We start from the raw sequence: 16,186 nt of genomic DNA, 5'->3' as shown, positions 1-16,186 counted from the left end.
ATAGTCATTTGAAAAGAGAGTTGGGATCACAGTTATTCCAAGTAAAATGTTTGTGGTACTCAGGAAGACCATGCATGGCCAGTTTCATTTTGGTCATAGAATTGAACATAGCATTGTTTTGTCCTGTCCTTTCATTTTCCCAGTCTTCAAATAGGCTGCTCAGTGCTCTACTTTTCTATGAAGCATTCCCCATAGTTTTCATGGTGCTGTGAGTGTTACATTTCAATTCAAACACCATGGGATTGGATATTGACCCAGATGGGCCTAACATGCTAGTATTCTATTGGCCAAGGTGACACCATGCCTTTTAGTTATGGATTGACATGATTTGAGCAGCTGGCTCAGCACCACAGAAAACCACATCTGCCCAGTTGACAGTCACCTACTGTAGCATGTTCACAAAGTGCTGTATACGTATGTCCATGTTTGCTCCAGGTGACATTTCTATGGACGTTCTCCCCCATGCCATCATCACCATGAAATTAAAGCATATATAACAGTATACCAGGTTGTACTGTATTGTACATGTCTACGGTTATATTCAATGTGAAGTGTGGGTGAACCCAGCTAGCCTGGCCCCAAATTTGACCAATGTCACTGATAATCATGCAAGAAATACTAACCGTTGAGATAGAAGTGTTAGGATAGAGGATACATTACTACATTTCTTTTATTGATGAAAAGGGATGAACATGTAATAATAATAACACTACTATTTCATTTGAAATACCTTTCTAGGAAGTAGGAACCCAAGAACACTATACAGTATAAAATCAAGTAAAAAAATATACAACAAGGAACATACGCAAGACATTCAGAAAGTAAACAAAAGTAGAAACAAGTATAATTGTGTGTAACATCTGGACTGACAGAATATTCTTGAAAAAGTGAAATATTATATATATATATATATATATATATATATATATATATATATATATATATATATATATATATATATATATATATAATATATATATATACAATATGCACCTGGATATTAATACATTTATATTACAGTATAATAAGGTCTATAGTTGGCTAACTGTCTGTGGTTGCACAAACACAGACTCCCTCCAAAATCAACATTGCGGATTACAACCACAGTGCAATAGGGTTTTGAATGGCTGGAACAGGGAAAGCCTTTGGAACACATACAGAAATCCCTCCAGGTGTTACAGAGCAAAGGGAAACAGTATAGGTATAATCCCATGGACATTAGAACCACATTCCATTCTTTATTGCCCCCCCCCCCCCCCCCCCCCCCCCCCCCCCCCCCACACACACACACACACACACACACACACACACACACACACACACACACACACACACACACACACACACACACACACACACACACACACACACACACACACACACACACACACACACACACACACACCAGTTTAGCAGAATCCAGGTGGATAGCAATCACCAAGATTGCTTTGTTTCAAACAGTGGTTGTCATCGTGTCAAACCGGCAAAGGTGAGTGTCAAGGGCAGGGTGAGGCTGTAGATTCAGGACAGTAATCCTGCCCATATGATTGGACAGCTAGCACAAGGCAAGTGTCCCTGGTCTGTACTGATATAAACATGTTATAAACCAGTATTTCAGGGATGCGCTGAGAGGAGATTATATTAGTGAGGAGATGGGGCTGGGGGGTTATGGAAGGTCACCTGACCTTCCATAAGCCCTCTGCACTTCTCTGCTGCTGATTGGGCAGTTGGAGTTGGAGGGAGAGCGAGTAGTAAATCCTCAGCACTGTATAGGCTTCATATGCCCCATGGACCATAACTGATCCCTTAATGGAGAAACCTTTACCCTCCCTCCATTATGTTTTCAGGTGTGTTATACACATTTTACACTTCGTTGTATGACAGTGTTGTGCAAAAGTAGTGAAAATTGCTAATCTACAAGCTCAATAGCATTTTTGTTTTTAAAGGAAAAAAAAAGAAACATTTGTTTGTAGTTTCTCAAGCCCCATTGTTTTCTTGTCTTTGTAATCAGAAAATGAGAAAACATACACTCAGAGGAGTATAGTAGAGTATATTGAAAAGTTGTTGGTAGTTTGTGGTGGTGTGAAATAAGGATTACTGTACATCACTGTGTACATGCTTTTGTACACAATACTCCTGCTTTTGACTTCTTAGATTTTGAAATGGTTATTGAACCCTCATGTGTCTCCAACTTAATCTGTATTGTTGAAGGCTTGATGTAGTTGCCATGTGTACGTTCACAACAGCAACAGCTGTGTCAACACCCAGCAGTCAACAAGAGGGCTGCAGTCTCACCTGTCTATGCCAAGGTAGTGGTGATATTTCAGCTGCTCTTTCAATGTGTCAAATGGTCTACAGCCTGTTCCAATCAGTCTGCTCTCCTGCCTGTTGTAAGCGATTAATAGATAATACCGTACAATGTGACACATAAAGAAGTATGCTGTGGAAGTCAGGAATTGATCCACTACCCAGTCCAACAGGTTGGATAAATTAAGCTATTCATAGGATGAGAGGGCCAGATAAAGGAATACAAAAGACAAGCTGTGTCTCTTGAAGTGCTGGAAGGCCTATTGGCCTGAGTGATATTCTCTCCCTTTGAAAACTAGAACTGTATTGCCTACAGGAATTTATCTTGGCAGGATAATATCCCAATCTATTAAACCAGGGGAGTATTTAGGTTCCTTATGAAAACATGGTAGGGAAAGGACCTACAGTACCTTAAAGGCGTGGGTGTTTAGCCCGCCGGACTTGAATATTAAACCGCTCCCTCATTTGCATTCGTGTGATGCGATCTGCACAGGGGCAGCCCGCTCTCACTGCACAGCTCATGTTTTAATCAGCATGCCTCTCAAAAGTGCTATCTATATCACCATCCACTCTCATTCCCTACACATGTTAAGTCAACACATGTTTGATTCTACCGCTTTCTTACACGTTACTTAAACCATTTATCCTGGCACTTTCACCCCATAATCATGTCTTTGATGTTGTGCTCTGTGATTCTGTTCATCAGATTCCTCATTGTCCCGCCTTCTTTCCCAGAAGCTGCTCTCTGGAATGTGATGCAGCTCTGTGTTGTTCTACCTGTAGTAAATCGCACATCTGGACACCAGATGTTTTAGCTAACATTGACTGGTCAGATCAGTCATCTTCTCAGGTGTGTAGTTTGCTTGAGTATGTGAAAATAGGCACAATTGTTTTTTTCTCACCTTCACTAGCGCACAGATGCTATTTGTTATTCAATGCAATTGGAGGCACAAAGCCCATGTGGATTTCAGCGAGTGACTAAAGAAGCACTACTTTGCCACGCAAATGGTTGTTGTTGTGGTTGGAACCTAGCTCACTCAGGCATAGCTGCCTTTTGGCCCCATGTAGCAATCAGGTGACTAGCACCCTATAAGCCAACCAAATGTCTCTGTTTGTCTTGTCATGACTGCCCTGCTCAGTGGCCAGGCCTGCTTTTTGGCCCTCTACTGCTGAATAGAACATTGTTTACAGTAAACACAGTAATTCTTGGCATATTAGATTAAGTTAAATCAAGAATTTTGATCACTGACTTGAGACTCCTGTGTGGTGAGGTTTATGTGACTGACTTTGTCTGACTAGCAGTTGCTTGCATTGAGCCACCATACCGGCAGTTGTTTGCTTAAAGGGCTCCTACTTGTCTGTCAATGGGAGGTCACACGCACTGGGGGTTTTCACAGGCAACGCGAGCAAACAGCAGCTACTGGTTCAGTTCCAAGACAGGACCCAAATGCAAACGGAGCAGAACTGCTGACTTTCAAGTATGTTTACACATACAAAGCCATCCTCATCTTTTCTTTTTTTCCACATCTTTTAGTGTTATGGCTTAAGATAAGAAAACAGAAGGCCCCCTTTTATTGTCACAGACATTAGTCAGTGAACGTTAGTCATGGCACCTGTTCAGTTCAGACAGTTACTCTGGTGTCTCAAAATTATATTTCTTTATTCTAAGACAAGCGGTAGTTAAATGTTTTTATTTTCAATTATATGATGGTGCCAGGACTTATGGTATCTTTATATGGTCTGCTTAGATTTAGCCCATTGAGGCTTTCCATTTATGGATTTGTGGTTTAGATGGAATTGTTTTATTATGTACTAGACAAGCAAGAAGAGAACGTGATACTTCCTCGCGGCAACGATTTGTAGTGCTGAGAGAAAATCAAACAGCATTGCTATTTTTGGATCTTGTGTTTCTATAGTGTGATAGTGGAAGAGTGTAGTTGTAAACGAACCTCTGTCAATGTGGGGGAAAGCGTGTGTGAAACAAAAACAACATTGCTCAGTTAACACAGAGGAGTTAAGATAGATGGGCGTTTTGTTGTCATAGTTTTTGACAAAGCATTCCTAATAGTCAAATAGTTTAATCTTTCTTATATTTCAACCTAGACAGTAATTTGATTTCCCTGGTCAATATAAATATCACAGATAAATGGACATGATTAGCAGAAATTTAGTCAATAGAATACAGACATAGACGTCGTTTTATACCCGGCCTTCAGCCAGATCATATACAGTACATTGTATGACAAGACAACCCTGATATCTATGACACCAGAAAATCAGAGGATCAACCGGCCATGTTATTTATTAATATCTTGTTGTCACTGTAAATTCCTTCTCTTTACTGCTAGTCATCCTGTGGCTCAATTGCATCTTTTGTTCTTGTAACCCTTGAGCTATTGAGACGCAACACATGGTTTAAGCTTTCTTTTTCTATAAATTATTCATTCTGCCTGTCTCTTCCTCTTTTCTCTTCCATTTCCCAAATGAACTGGTTGCTAATTGCATAGGATGCTAATTTTAGAATGTAAATTATTATTAGATTCAACCATTGGATGAACAGTAATTTCCTGTTCTGAGAGACTGGTTGACTGCACACTTTAAATAATGCTTTATTTTTATTTGTATTAATTATTTTCACATCAAAAAACACATAAGTGTATACATTAGAATGTATTTTAAAATATGTAAGTAGGCAGCTCTCCCATATTTTATGCTGTTATAATTTATCAAATACATTTATTGTAAACAAAAAGAAGAAAATAAAGAAAGTTAATATTTAAACAGAATGAATAGTTTTTTAAATGTTAGTTCTTAGTTCAAAGAATATATGTAATGCTATTAATATTAATAACAATTAATATTGCCATATTTTGATCAACATTTTTCCTACATGTGTAGAGTATCTATCACTTGGTTGTTCTTAGGAATATCTTTATGAATATCCTTGCAGTTACTGAATGATATCTATATCTATATTCAACAATATTGTTTTCAGTATCCTCTGAAGAGGAGTGCAGTGGCTCCTCCTAGTGGTATCTGGGATAATCTGTGCTGGGAGACACCCATATCATCTGCTGACTTGCTGGAAATGAAATGGTCAGTCTACACCACAACAAAACACATGGCTGAGACTGCAAGGTTAGGGGAACACACACACTTAAACTTTAATGTGTTTTTTGCTGATCTGTCCCAGCTGCAACGCTAAAGCTCTGCATCTATCTCATCAGGTGAGGGTTTGTGCTGGGAGCGGTGAGTTGTAAAGTCCCCCGAATTACATCACATGGAGGTCAAAGGACACCTGATCACATCCATGGGCTTGGGGGCTCCAGGTGAGCGATATTGCTTCTTTTTTTCTGAAGTATTGTCAATGCTCCAATATGAACATCTTGATATAGTTTGCACCAACGCCCTGTGGACAGACACTGTCGTTAAGTTGTTTTGCCTGGACAAGCCCGAGATGGCCTGGACAAAGAATCCGTTTGAGTTTCCTGGCAGTTTAGATGATGAAAAAAATGTAGGGAGCATCCAGCTGAAATAAATAACGTATGTGTGAGGAGTGCTTGTTCTCATCTCATGCAGCCACAGCTGACAGATAATCTTATCAGATGAGTGAGTGACTGTGAACAGACATCATGCAGTTGAATACTGAGTCACATTCATTGAATAGGAACACATGAAGCTGAAATGTATTATGTAAATTACATTAATAAGAGGTCACAACTTCTTTTTCTTTTTTTTACTAAACACAGTGAAACAAACAAACAAACAAACAAACAAACATTTCCATTATTACGGTATTCAAATGTGAGATCCAGTGATCTGGACTACATTTTCAAACAATGTCTTTCTAGAGATGATTCATGGATGTCTTTTCTTGTGCAGATGTTCAAGGCTGCCATGACAGCAAGCTGCAGGCAGAACGTGTTGCAGCGCTACAGGAGAGAAAGCAGGCCCTGGAAGCACTCCTCAACAGCCGAGTGGGAGAGCTGAAACAAGTTTGCTTGCACGAGGCGGTCAGTATTTGTCTGTTAATCTGTCTACAGGGCAAGGACTACACACACCTCATGTATATCAGTGACAAACCCAACTTGACGTGCTTATTGACATTTGTGTGTTTTGTTTTGTATTGTGATTGCTTTCTTTGCACTGTAGACAAACAAAGTAATCTGAGATGCTGAGCTTGGCTGCTCATATTACCATAGAAATACAGTATGTAGCAACTTGTTGGAGCAAAGTTATTGTCTAGTGCTTCATCAGTCAAAAGAAATGTGCTGAATGTCAGTGTTTGCGTGATTTCTCTAGAGGCCATGCCAGTAATACGTACAAGGCTGCAGCTGCCTCAGCTTTTCATTGACAGCTGTGTCACACATCCCTATTTTCTACTGTATGGTCCCTCTCAGTCTGTCTCTGCAAAGTCTGCATGTATTTAACTGTTCCCTGCTGTACAGTAAATTGCAAACACGTGTTTGAGACTTTTAGTAACCTGTTTACGGGTATAATTAATGTATCATGTAGCGTTTTGCAATACATGAAGGAATCTCAATTATAGGAAGATATGACCATATTCACATGGTACCAACCCCCCCCCCCCCCTGCCGGGTATGACGTAAAAGCAAAATGTCCACCTTGTGAATATGTAAATGGATGTCCTCGACAGGAGCTGACAGGAAAGCTACCTCGTGCTTTCCCTTTGGAAACAGGAGAGAGACCCCCAGTGGTGCAGCGCAGGGCTTGCCTGTCACCCAACACCAGGGCAGAGGTAAGAGTGAACTAGGTTCACTAATGCGAGGTGGTTTTTAATATTCTAGGTGGTGATGGATATGCTTTAATGTACATGATATCATGGGGAGAACTACGTTAGACACACAGTGTGACACAGATCGGTGGTAAGGTAGTTCTGCCAACGAGCATAGGGCTCAGACCATAGTTATACTAGCTGCTACAAGTACTATAAGCGATGGTAAAATATAAAGGTTAGATATAAACAACAATATCAATATAGTATAATGTATAATTCTTCCTCACTATGCATAATATGTGTAGAGGTATGCAGTAACATGGCTTGCTGTTCTGCACAGGATGAATCTGGCCAGAGAAGACAGATGAAAGCCCTCTTCACTGGTGCTTTATACAGACATGCTGAATCAGACCGATATTTGCCAAACAGCAAGAGGACAGTCCATCGGGGGTGCCATACAGGTAAGACCACATGTTAACCACTTAAAGTCTAACCCTCTAGACTTGTTGAACTGGACCTGACTGATTTTTTCTGTCTTCACCAAATGTCTTTGCCAAAAACAGCCGATCTACAAACTCACACAACGTGTCGGGTTGCGACATGTTGTGGGCTTGTAGATCGGTTATATTTGGTTAATGTTTCTCCCAGAATATGGATGCTGGGGTTCAAGTGGTTAAATTTGCCTCAAAAGTCATCAGTGCTGAATGCTTGAAAACATGAGTACTGTTTATCATCTCTGGATTATGGTGTGTCATTGTCACTGCAGTTAGCCACCACAATATTGCGCGCGGGGCTCACACGATCTGTGCGTCTGGTGTAGCTGGTATGAATTTGCATCAACTGGAGCATTCCAAACACATACGCTGCGAGCGTAAATTCCACACACAGACGCGCATTGTCGCGTCCAATGTACAGTAGCTCGGCCGTGACTTTCTCTCTACTTGCACCGAATCACCTGCTACCTGCAAGCCTACAGCAAGGAGATATGACCCGGGAGTGGTAGGGAACGATAGCTGGGACCTGCGCCACACACTGACTTCATTCGAGAGAAAAATAAAGCAGTCAGTCCAGAGTCAGTGTGGTGTTGTGTACCAGGTGCATTCGGCCATGCACCACGTTAAAAACAACAACACTGAGGGAACAGAGACTATTGACAGACAAACAGACAGACAGGCAGGCAGGCAGGCAGGCAGGCAGGCAGGCAGACAGACAGACAGACAGACAGACAGACAGACAGACAGACAGACAGACAGACAGACAGACAGACAGACAGACAGACATAAGGAACAAGAACTGTAATTAGCTGCTGTTCGTGGTTGTAAATATAAATAATCCCCCCCCCCCATAACACTACCCTCTATAGTTTCCTCCGGTATTGCTCTGTACATGCGTATCCCTAAGCTCTGGGTCTTCTTCCAGCTGATGGAGAGAACACTCCCTTGGATCCGTATGTGTATTTTACGTCGAGCATAAATGGTTCTATAGAAGAAAAAACCTGTCCACCATCGCAGGCCAATGTTAAATTCCTGGCAGCAATACTCCCAACAGCTCCAACGAACACAATTGGCAGTGTTTTTGGGTGGGAAGCTGTTAAGGGATCATGCCCTTCTTTGCAAGCCCTGCTAGGTGGTTGGGAGCCTGTTTAGCAGGGAGGGGACGTGGGGGAAACAGCATGAACCTCCACATGTATTACGCTCTCCTAGTGAAAAGCAGCACCTGCTGACTCAGTGTGTATCAGACGAGGCACATGGCTGTTTACACCCTCCAGGGGCAACAGTGTGGTAGTTGGCAGCAATTGAGGTGCTTTCTCACTTTTCTGCGCTTAGCACTGGGCTAACATACTATAAGCCCCAAGCTAAGGAAAGCACAGGGGCTGAATAGAATAGAATAGTCCTCACTCCTTGGGGTGTTTTTTTTGTCACTGTATATTTGCACATATGTGAAATTTGTCCCCTACATTTACCCATCCTATAACTACTAGGAGCAGAGAGCACCATTCTTCGGCACTCGGGGAGCTATTAGGGGTTAAGTGTCTTGCATTGCTGACACATTGCTGGCCTGGCCTAGAATCGAATCTGGTACAACCAGGGACTCTGGCTTCCCAGGCCAGCTCACTAACCACTCAGCTAAGCTAAACTCTGTGCTAGACCAATTCTAAGTATGGTTGTGTGGACATTACCTTAACCATGGGCTAAAATCTAGAAGTGTGATTGTGAAAGGGAATTGGATTGGGCGGGCTGATACATGCCGGTTTCACCGTACATTTTTCATCGGTATGTGACCTCACTGAGTTTTCTGTTGTCTTCTAGAGGACACTGTAATGTCAGAAAGTACGAGCTCCATATCTGATTCAACATCACATGAAAATGGTGAGTAAAGCCTTGCCTGAACCCAATCAAAGAAGCTTCACATATTTCATAATATCTTGGTCTTCATAATTAATATTTCATCACTCTCATTTATGTTATCCTCCAAGTGCATAGTGGAATGCATATGCTAATGTCCTTCGTACTATTTCAATATGTGCAGTAATTACTATTTATTTATCTATCTATGCTGTTTTACCAACCTCTAGTTAACGTAGTTACAGTGTACATACAGACTAATTGTGAATAGTTTCTACCATGTTCTGCTTCTCTTTATATTACTAATTAAATCATTCAAATGTTTCTGTACTGCTGCTTTCAGTTTAGTGCACAAACCTCACAGAGATAAACTGCTTGTATGTGCAAGCAAACCTGGCAATAAAATGTATTCTCATTCTGATTGATGTGTGTCATCTGCTTGTGTGTGCACTCTGCATCTCTTCTTTTGTGTTCTCCCAGAAGAGTCCTCTCCCAGTGTGGCTGGTGATCATCGCTCTCTGTCTCAACCTCGCCTCACCCTTGGTAGTCCTGACCACAGGATCAGCAGGAAGCTCTCGCCGGTAGAGATCTACTATGAGATGAGGACACGCCGCAACTCTGTCACCAGCTCTGTTAGGTGCTGTTCGTCTTTCATGTCACACAATTTGGTGTTTGTGGGTGTGTGTGTGTGTGTGTGTGCGTGTGTGTCTATTTATAGGTGACAAATGATAAATACAACCTTGTCCTGTCATGTCTGACATATTGAACTCCATTTTTTTATAGCCCGAGTCATTCTTTACCAAGGAGTGCATCTAACGTTGAAGGCAGAAGTGTTCCTGCCACTCCTATGCTGGCCCGAACTGCCCCCATCAGCGTTCTTGTCAGGTAATATGCCTCTGACTCTTGTAACACTCCCACAGCTACAGAACACAACTGTAGCTGTGGTGGAGGCTAGCACACAGTAAAATCCTCAGTGATTACAGTATTTAACTCTCGAGAGTGTACAAATGTAACCATTACATTTATACTCTCTCTGAGTTACAAATACAGTATATACGTTTACGCTGAGGATTTTTTCTGTGCAGAATGGATGCATTATTTTACTGTATGTAAAAAAGATCATTGTGGTATTTTGAAATATTTTTTGGGCATTTATCATCATCGATCATACAAACAACGTGATGTACAGTCACTCCAGTTGATTTTCTGTGAAATATAGTTTTGTGTTTTTAGCCCCGCTAGTGGCGGGGCTCGCGGATGGCAATGTTGAACACTTTGGTCCCAAACAAGGCATCTTGAAAACTACTGGCTGGATTGTCATGGAATTTGCTGTGCAGGATGAACCCTACTGATTTTGGTGACCCAATGACCTTTCTGCTATAGCGCCACTCTTAGACTGGTGATGACCTACAAGGTAATCAAGGGCATGGCACCCCTTACCTCCAGGTCCACCCATACACCCTTTCCCGCACACTTAGATCAGGTAACACAGGATGTCTGTCCCTCCCTTCCATATGACGCCCAGTCAAATGCTCCAGGCGTCCTAGCTGTGGAATGATCTCCCCCCTATGGGTGCATCCACACATGAGCGACAACTTGACGCCCGGAAGTCGGAAGTCCCGTCCACTCCCATGTTATAGGAAAAACCGGACCGGAACTTCCGGTTTCTAACTTAACATGGGTGTGTACGGGGCTAGCGTAGCGTAAGCGTAGCGTTTGCCGTCAGCATACGCTCATGTGTGGATGCACCCTGTCCACCTGTTTCCTAGGCCTTGTGTTTTCCACTTCCTGTCGGATTTCATTGGATATCATTAGTCATCTGACCGGTTTCATTGGATTTCATTGGATCAAAAGACAGGAAGTGGAACGCAGTGAAAAGCCTAGGAAACAGTTGGATAAGTCAGGACTGCACTTCCCATTTTCCGCCACTGTCTGAAAACTCACCCCTTCAGACTCCACCTCACCCCCCCAGCACTCATTTCCCTTTATCACTTGTTGCCCTGTTGGCATGTTGTTTAGACAGATGCTAGGTTCTATGTCTACCTGCTACCCTAGTTACTTTGTTACACTTCATTGATTTATTTCTATTATATTATATGACCAATTACCCTGTTGTTTGTTGACAAGGGTTCATACCACTTACTCCTATAATTGCAGTTTGTAACTTAAGTCGCTTTGAATAAAGAGCATCTGCTACTTGCCAAAATTGTAATTGTAAATTGTAGACAAAAATTTCAGATTACACACAAGATATCTCAAAGTCTTGGGGGCGGAGTGCCATGAAACTTGCTCCATGCTCCCCGGAGGATGAACCCTAGTGATTCTGGTGACCCCATGACCTTTCCTCTAGTGCCACCCTCAGGCCAAAATATATCTATAAAGTTTTTCATAATATAATTGGTATATTCCCCCCTCTGCAGCTATTTACAATATATGTTCATCCCTCAGTGAATACAATGTCTGGCTTTATTGATGGTTGCCATGGTTTTTCCCCTACTGAGAAGTCATTGTGTTCAATCTCTCTCTCAGATCGGACCCATCGGGGGGTAACGTGCTGAAGCAGTGGTCCGGAAGCCTGGATGTACCCCACATGATCCCCTTGGCACAGGAGGGCTCCTCCTCTGATAGACGAAGCTGCCCTTACAGCTCCCGTGCCAGGCGCAGCAATAGTTCAGAGGCCCTGCTGGATCGCTCTAGCCTACCTGATGATCCAGCCCCCAGAAACGGGATGCCCTCGAGGGGCGGTCCCTACAAGAGCTCAGAGACTCTGACAGATGGCAAACTGCGGCACATTCACCTGGGGAGCCCCGAGAGACACATGGATGGCTCAGTGGAACAGGGCAAAATGCGTCTGTCTGTGGGTGGCAGAGGGGCAGGGGGAGGCTACAATGAAATGCTGATGGATTATATCTGGGGAAAACAACAGAGGATGCAAGTGCAGCATCAGCTGTACCAGTCCACAGGCAGGATCTGGCAGGAGGTCTCCTCTCCTCATGCCACCGCAGTGGTGCCACCACACGCTAATGGCTTCTCTCACTCCCAGGTGCACCTCCCCAGCGCTGCACCCCCTTACAGCCCCATGGTGATCAGAGGGTCGCAGGCCGAGCCACGGAGGGTGAAAGTCACCAGAACCAAATCCTGTGGGCCGTTCATTCCCTTGCAGCAGCAACACCAGCAGGACACTATCTTGCTGTCAGCCTACGAGTCTCCCCTCCCAGCTTCAGACACCACCACGTCCTCCATACCGAACTTGCACCCCTACCAGACCGACGGTACTGGTACTTCTTTCAACCGCAGGCCCCCGCAGTTTTCTCTCCCCACCCCAGAAGACTCCACACGGAGCCTGCACAAAGCCCTGGCACTGGAGGGTCTGAGGGACTGGTATTTGAGGAATGCCTTGGGTTACCCTCCTGCTGCCGCAAAGGGCCAGGAAGCAGGGATCTCTCGCCTCTCGCATCCCTATCCCCTTGTGCACCAGTCTCAGTCTGTCCAGGGTGAACCACTGAACCTCCACAGATCTCAGATTCCCCAATCAGCCAGCTTCCATGGTCACCCACTGCATGGAAGGTGAGCATTTCTCTACTTTAATTGATTATCCATCACCTGTTTGCCTGAGAAGTGCACAGTAAATAAAGATCACCATAACCAAAACATTGTAACCAAAATATATTATTTAAAGGTATTCAGTTTATTTGTTTTCTATCCACTGTATTGGGGCAGCTTGGATAATGTTGTGTCTTTCTCTATAACAGGTCAATGGAGTTCTCTCTCTACCAGGAGCCTCCTCATACCCAGAATCAAGATGTGACCCCAAAGGAGCCTAGTGCAGACCCTGGCACTCTGGTCTGAAGTAGCAGTTCACATGCACACAGACAGACACACACACACACGCACACGCACACGCACACGCACACGCAAACAAACACATACACACACACACACACACACACACACACACACACACACACACACACACACACACACACACACACACACACACACACATAACGTGACCTCAAGAACAAAACAAAACATCGAAACCTCAGAAGAGAGAGAAGACTGAAATGAATAAACTGTAGCTGTACATTCTGAAAAGCCTCTGTGAATTCCCTTGATTTGATTGATTATGAACATAGACACAATACGTTTATGAGGATTTATGCTGGATTCATGGCTAACTCTTCTTGGAGAATCTAATAGCATTACAGCTCTACTGTAACGTCATATACCATATCGTATTATTGTAAAAAACAACAGAAGAAAAGAAAAACCTCCCCCTCGTTACTCCTGACAAATCTCCCAAGGTATACTTTTTTACAGAATATATAAAGCTCTAAATTACTATTTTGTATCTTCTGAGATATAAAGAAGAATTATATATAAAAGAGGTAATTTATTGCTCATTAGTCTTGTGATATACAAAAATGTTATTTGAACTCATATGTCATTTAAAAACTATTTAGACATGCCAGTGAATGTGTGTTTGTAAACTAATATATAGACCGCAAATATACTGTATGTTTTAGTCTTCATCTGCCATTAATTTGCCAGTGATATGTATTTTCCATGTTTGTTATACAAAAGGGGCCATGAACTTTAGTTTTTGGAGTAGCGGATGGGAGTGCCTACGTGTTTGAATAAACAAAAACTAAACCTTTGTTAGAAAAAATAATAATTTAAGTGCTTTCTAATCACTTGTGATGCTAGCATTAAGCCTTTTTAAGCTTACCCTTCAATCAAAAGATAAAAACAGGTCATGATGTCACAAAATGAGGGTAGTTGGTATGATGTCATTTATTGCAAATTCCCCTTTTTTGGAGTCAAAATGTCCTGTCCTATGTTCGACCCGGAAGAGTAATTTGACCAGTTTTAAAGAATACTTGATGGCTGTTATGAGACCTACAGTATGGCAGCAGCTCATTACTGTATGACACCTTGAGTAGCTTCAACTCAGTTGTTCCACATTCGGTTGTGGAGAATTTGTCAGCGTCATACAGAGCACTTTATGAACATCTAAAGCCTTAATACCCCAGGAAATTGTCACCAAGCGGGAGGATTTGGACATGGAAGGGTTAGACAGGGTAACGACTTTGAATAAGGAAAGGGTAGCTGTGTCTTGGTAATGACTGCTGATAGTCTCTACCTGACTGATTATGTGTATATAGATTGCTTTGATGAGTTTCAAGCTAATATTGCATTGCCATAATAATAATGAACCATATACACTAACCAAAATAGGAAATATGTAGTCATAATCCCCTGAAGTATAAAGTGCATCGACTATTTAATTGTTTTAAATTGGAAAAATTGTGAATAGAATAGGGCTACTGGAGGGCTGACTGATTGATGGTATGAGCAGGTCTCATGCCTGACCATTGAGAAGAAGTTCATCCTGTCTGATTTTCACATTTTATGGATTTATCCTTTAAGACATTTTATGAGCTAGGTTGTTGTGTCTCTGTATTTTTTCTTTTTCACAACAGCCACTGTATGTGTACAAATATTTTGGAATTTGTGAGCAGGGTTTTGATAATTCTGAATTATAAACACTGATCAAATCTACAGTAAGAAAGGTAACAAGAATAGAATACTGAAAATAACAGTGTGTACTACATGAATTGTTGTGAAAACCGAATGAAGCATTAATATTTCTTCAGCCTTGTTTTGTCAGTTTGAAAACCGAATGAAGCATTGATATTTCTTCAGACTTGTTTTGTCCATTTAACTTACTTTGTCTTGGACTGAAGTGAATGTCATTTTTAGGTCTCAAATGTTATTTTTCTTTTTTTCCCTTTTTTTTAAACTTATGGATTAATTGTAGCACACCATGAGTGGTTCTTCAATCACATATTGTTTCACATTCTATCATAGTGTGGTGGATATTCTACTACAGTGGTTTTAATTTCATAGCTGTACAAATGGAACCATTGTACAAATGGTTCCATTTGTACAGTTATGAAACTCAGAGTTACAGACTTGTAAGGGTCCATTTGGAACCCCCTCAAGGAACCCTGAGGGTCCCTGGACCCCACTTTGAGAACCACTGTTCTACTACATATTGTTTTCGCATTCTTTCAGCATCATAGTGTGGTTCTTCCAGCTGGTGAAACCTGAAATCAATGACCAAACTGCTGTGCACTGGGGGGGTCTTACAGTAAATGTATTTTTCATAAAATGTACTCTGTACGTTGAAAATAAATAGTATAAATTTAGCTCTAAAGCAAATCTATTCAAACTATATTGTATATTTATGAAACCTATAAAGTTTTTTAGCTATGTAGCTCATTCCAACCAGCAAGAAAGTTGGTACCATGTGGTAAATGCATTTCATTTCAAAGTATGCATTGTATTAATTGTTGTTCTTTTTAGTTATTCGAGCCTGCAGCTGTTTTCTCATGTGCCTCCTTTTGTTCTTTTTTTCCTTCAACATTAAGCCTATGAAATGAGAGTCAATAGGCTGTAATAGGGCTGCCCTATATGTATGAGATGGTGCATTCATTTTATTAAATAAAGTGTCATGTTGAAATAATAGAAATTGAGCTGTAATTAATTCATACACAGAATGTATCAACCCCCCCCCCCCCCCTCCCTCTGTTTTTTATAATAATCAAGAGATGTGGAGACTAAAATGTTAAAGGAAAGGAGTACAGAAGCTTAAAGGGCATTAGCACTCTCCTGTGAATAACTTCAAATCACAACTTCTGAAGGCTACGTGTGGGGTTCCCCTGGGCTCTGTTTTGGGACCATTGTTGTTTATTTTGTACAATACATAAACAATAGAGGCGCTATGCGGCCC

The 16,186-nt window shown here is 41.9% G+C and overlaps 1 protein-coding gene across 4 annotated transcripts in view; it reads left to right on the top strand.

Moving 5' to 3' along the window:
* ccdc120b (coiled-coil domain containing 120b) overlaps positions 1 to 15,833 on the top strand; it is a 17,137-nt gene extending 1,304 nt beyond the window's left edge. Inside the window, exons 1-11 of one of the 4 annotated variants that reach the window (XM_084062186.1) lie at positions 3,683 to 3,785; positions 5,303 to 5,445; positions 5,535 to 5,636; positions 6,190 to 6,320; positions 6,965 to 7,066; positions 7,386 to 7,506; positions 9,355 to 9,414; positions 9,871 to 10,027; positions 10,174 to 10,275; positions 11,920 to 12,957; positions 13,143 to 15,833. In XM_084062186.1, coding sequence (XP_083918312.1) covers positions 5,588 to 5,636; positions 6,190 to 6,320; positions 6,965 to 7,066; positions 7,386 to 7,506; positions 9,355 to 9,414; positions 9,871 to 10,027; positions 10,174 to 10,275; positions 11,920 to 12,957; positions 13,143 to 13,239 — 1,857 coding nt within the window. In that variant the 5' untranslated portion in view covers positions 3,683 to 3,785; positions 5,303 to 5,445; positions 5,535 to 5,587 and the 3' untranslated portion in view covers positions 13,240 to 15,833. Of the gene's footprint in view, positions 1 to 3,682; positions 3,786 to 5,302; positions 5,446 to 5,534; positions 5,637 to 6,189; positions 6,321 to 6,964; positions 7,067 to 7,385; positions 7,507 to 9,354; positions 9,415 to 9,870; positions 10,028 to 10,173; positions 10,276 to 11,919; positions 12,958 to 13,142 lie in introns of those variants that run through there. The other 3 variants (XM_084062187.1, XM_084062188.1, XM_084062185.1) reach the window with 3 other exon arrangements.
* Positions 15,834 to 16,186: the final 353 nt, after the last annotated feature.

Source organism: Gymnoscopelus microlampas (genome assembly GCF_963454915.1).
Source record: "Gymnoscopelus microlampas genome assembly, chromosome: 7".
Taxonomy (NCBI): Eukaryota; Metazoa; Chordata; class Actinopteri; order Myctophiformes; family Myctophidae; genus Gymnoscopelus; species Gymnoscopelus microlampas.
Note: the sequence above shows the minus strand (reverse complement) of the source record. Positions and strands in the feature narration are given on the sequence as shown.